This window comes from Entamoeba invadens (genome assembly GCF_000330505.1).
Source record: "Entamoeba invadens IP1 unplaced genomic scaffold scaff_1105074724523, whole genome shotgun sequence".
NCBI lineage: Eukaryota > Evosea > Mastigamoebida > Endamoebidae > Entamoeba > Entamoeba invadens.
This window is the reverse complement of record NW_004191758.1, coordinates 7,686-9,272: the sequence shown is the minus strand read 5'-3', so window position 1 is coordinate 9,272 and position 1,587 is coordinate 7,686. Positions and strand designations below refer to the sequence as shown.

At 38.0% G+C, this 1,587-nt stretch overlaps 1 protein-coding gene across 1 annotated transcript; it reads left to right on the top strand.

The window, feature by feature from the left end:
* Positions 1 to 336: 336 nt before the first annotated feature.
* EIN_002640 (hypothetical protein) lies at positions 337 to 1,587 on the top strand (the record flags this gene model as incomplete). The annotated part of the gene is made up of 2 exons (XM_004184217.1): positions 337 to 1,490; positions 1,546 to 1,587. Coding segments are annotated over 2 exons (1,196 nt in total), but the record flags the coding sequence as incomplete, so codon positions are not given.

Below are 1,587 nucleotides of genomic sequence, written 5' to 3'. Positions count from 1 at the left end.
ATATAATAATATTCGTTCTAAAATATAGATATTTTATAGTAAAGTTAAATAATTATAAAACTAGAATTGATTATAATATAGTATTTTACTATTTAACTATTATAATATTGGAATTATGTATTTCGACATCTTATCCAATTTGTATTAACGATTCATCCCATTAGAAAATATTCATTTTTCGGTTGTACACTATAAATACTTGACTCAAATGAACTATATGAATATTATTAAAATCCAATTGATCATAATATTTTCTTCAATAAAAATAATAGAGAAACTATAAAGAGTTTTCAAAAGAGAACTCAAAATGATTGGAAAAAAACTTGGAATTTTTCGATGTCAAAAGCTAAACAAAATCCATTTGACGATAATTACGGCTCTTCCGTCATCGAAGACTCAGAAGAATTCCAAGATTATTCAACTTCTTCAACTCCTTCAATTTCACCGGTCCTTCCAGAACTGCAGGAAGTTCCCCACGACACCCAAATGCCTTTAACAACAACTTCAAAAGACCAAAACAGTGTATTTGACAAATTCAATAAAGTGGACTTTAAAAAAGAAGACCAAAAAGACGACAAATCAAATTTTTTCGTTCCTTCTGCTTCCGACTCAAATATCCTACCCTCAGGGAAAATAGTTGCTTCGCTCTCAAAGATCGAATCTGCTCGTCAACTTTCTCACCAAAAATCCCAACGCAATTGGAGAACTGCCAAGAAATTTGGGAAAGCTGTAGTTTTCGACTTTGTTGGCACATTAGATGGGTTTAACATGGAAAGTGAGAGTTCCATTCTTTCTCCTCGATTGAACCAAAAGGACGTTTCTCACATTAAAAGTGCGACAGTTGCCTCCCCCGAACTGTTACAAAGCAAAGATCTTTCAAAAGAAAATTCCAAAGAAAAGTCAAAAGAGAAAGTATCTCCGGTGGTTCCCCCGGCACTTCCCCCACCACGAAAGTCGACCATTTCGATCGTCCCAAACACTTCAATCAAAGAAAAGACCAAATTAGAAACTCCTCCTCAGAACATTTCATTAGCAACACCCCCGCCACGAGGGACTTTTGTGATCAATCAATTCTTAAACAACGCGTGTGCGTCGCCTCCACAACTGCCACCGCCGAGGAAGTCGACGTTAGTAAAGCCACAGCAGACTTCACAAAGTCCGCAGAAGACGGAAAGAATAGAAATATTACAGAAGATCCAAACGGCTCGGGAGAACGTCACAACGCAACTCCGCAATGAAGAAAATGAGAAGTGCGAACATCAAAGTCCTTCGTCGTCTCAATCAAACCCAGTCGACCACAATCAAATGAATGAACGATTTCAAATTGGTGATATTAAAACGACAGAAGAACTCCAAAAGAACTCCCAACCAACTCCACTGGGACACGACAAATCCATTTCAATGTCTGTCGTCTCACATACTTCAGAAAAATCGGAAGTGTCGACTTACTCATTACTCTCCCCACGAAGTCCTCCACTCGCCGTCTTCGAGTTGGTGTCACAGAAGACTTACAGACAACGTGTTTTGGGACGAGTTTTGTAGCAGTGAATACACATACGTGATGGGCCTCAAATCTGTGAGAAGTTT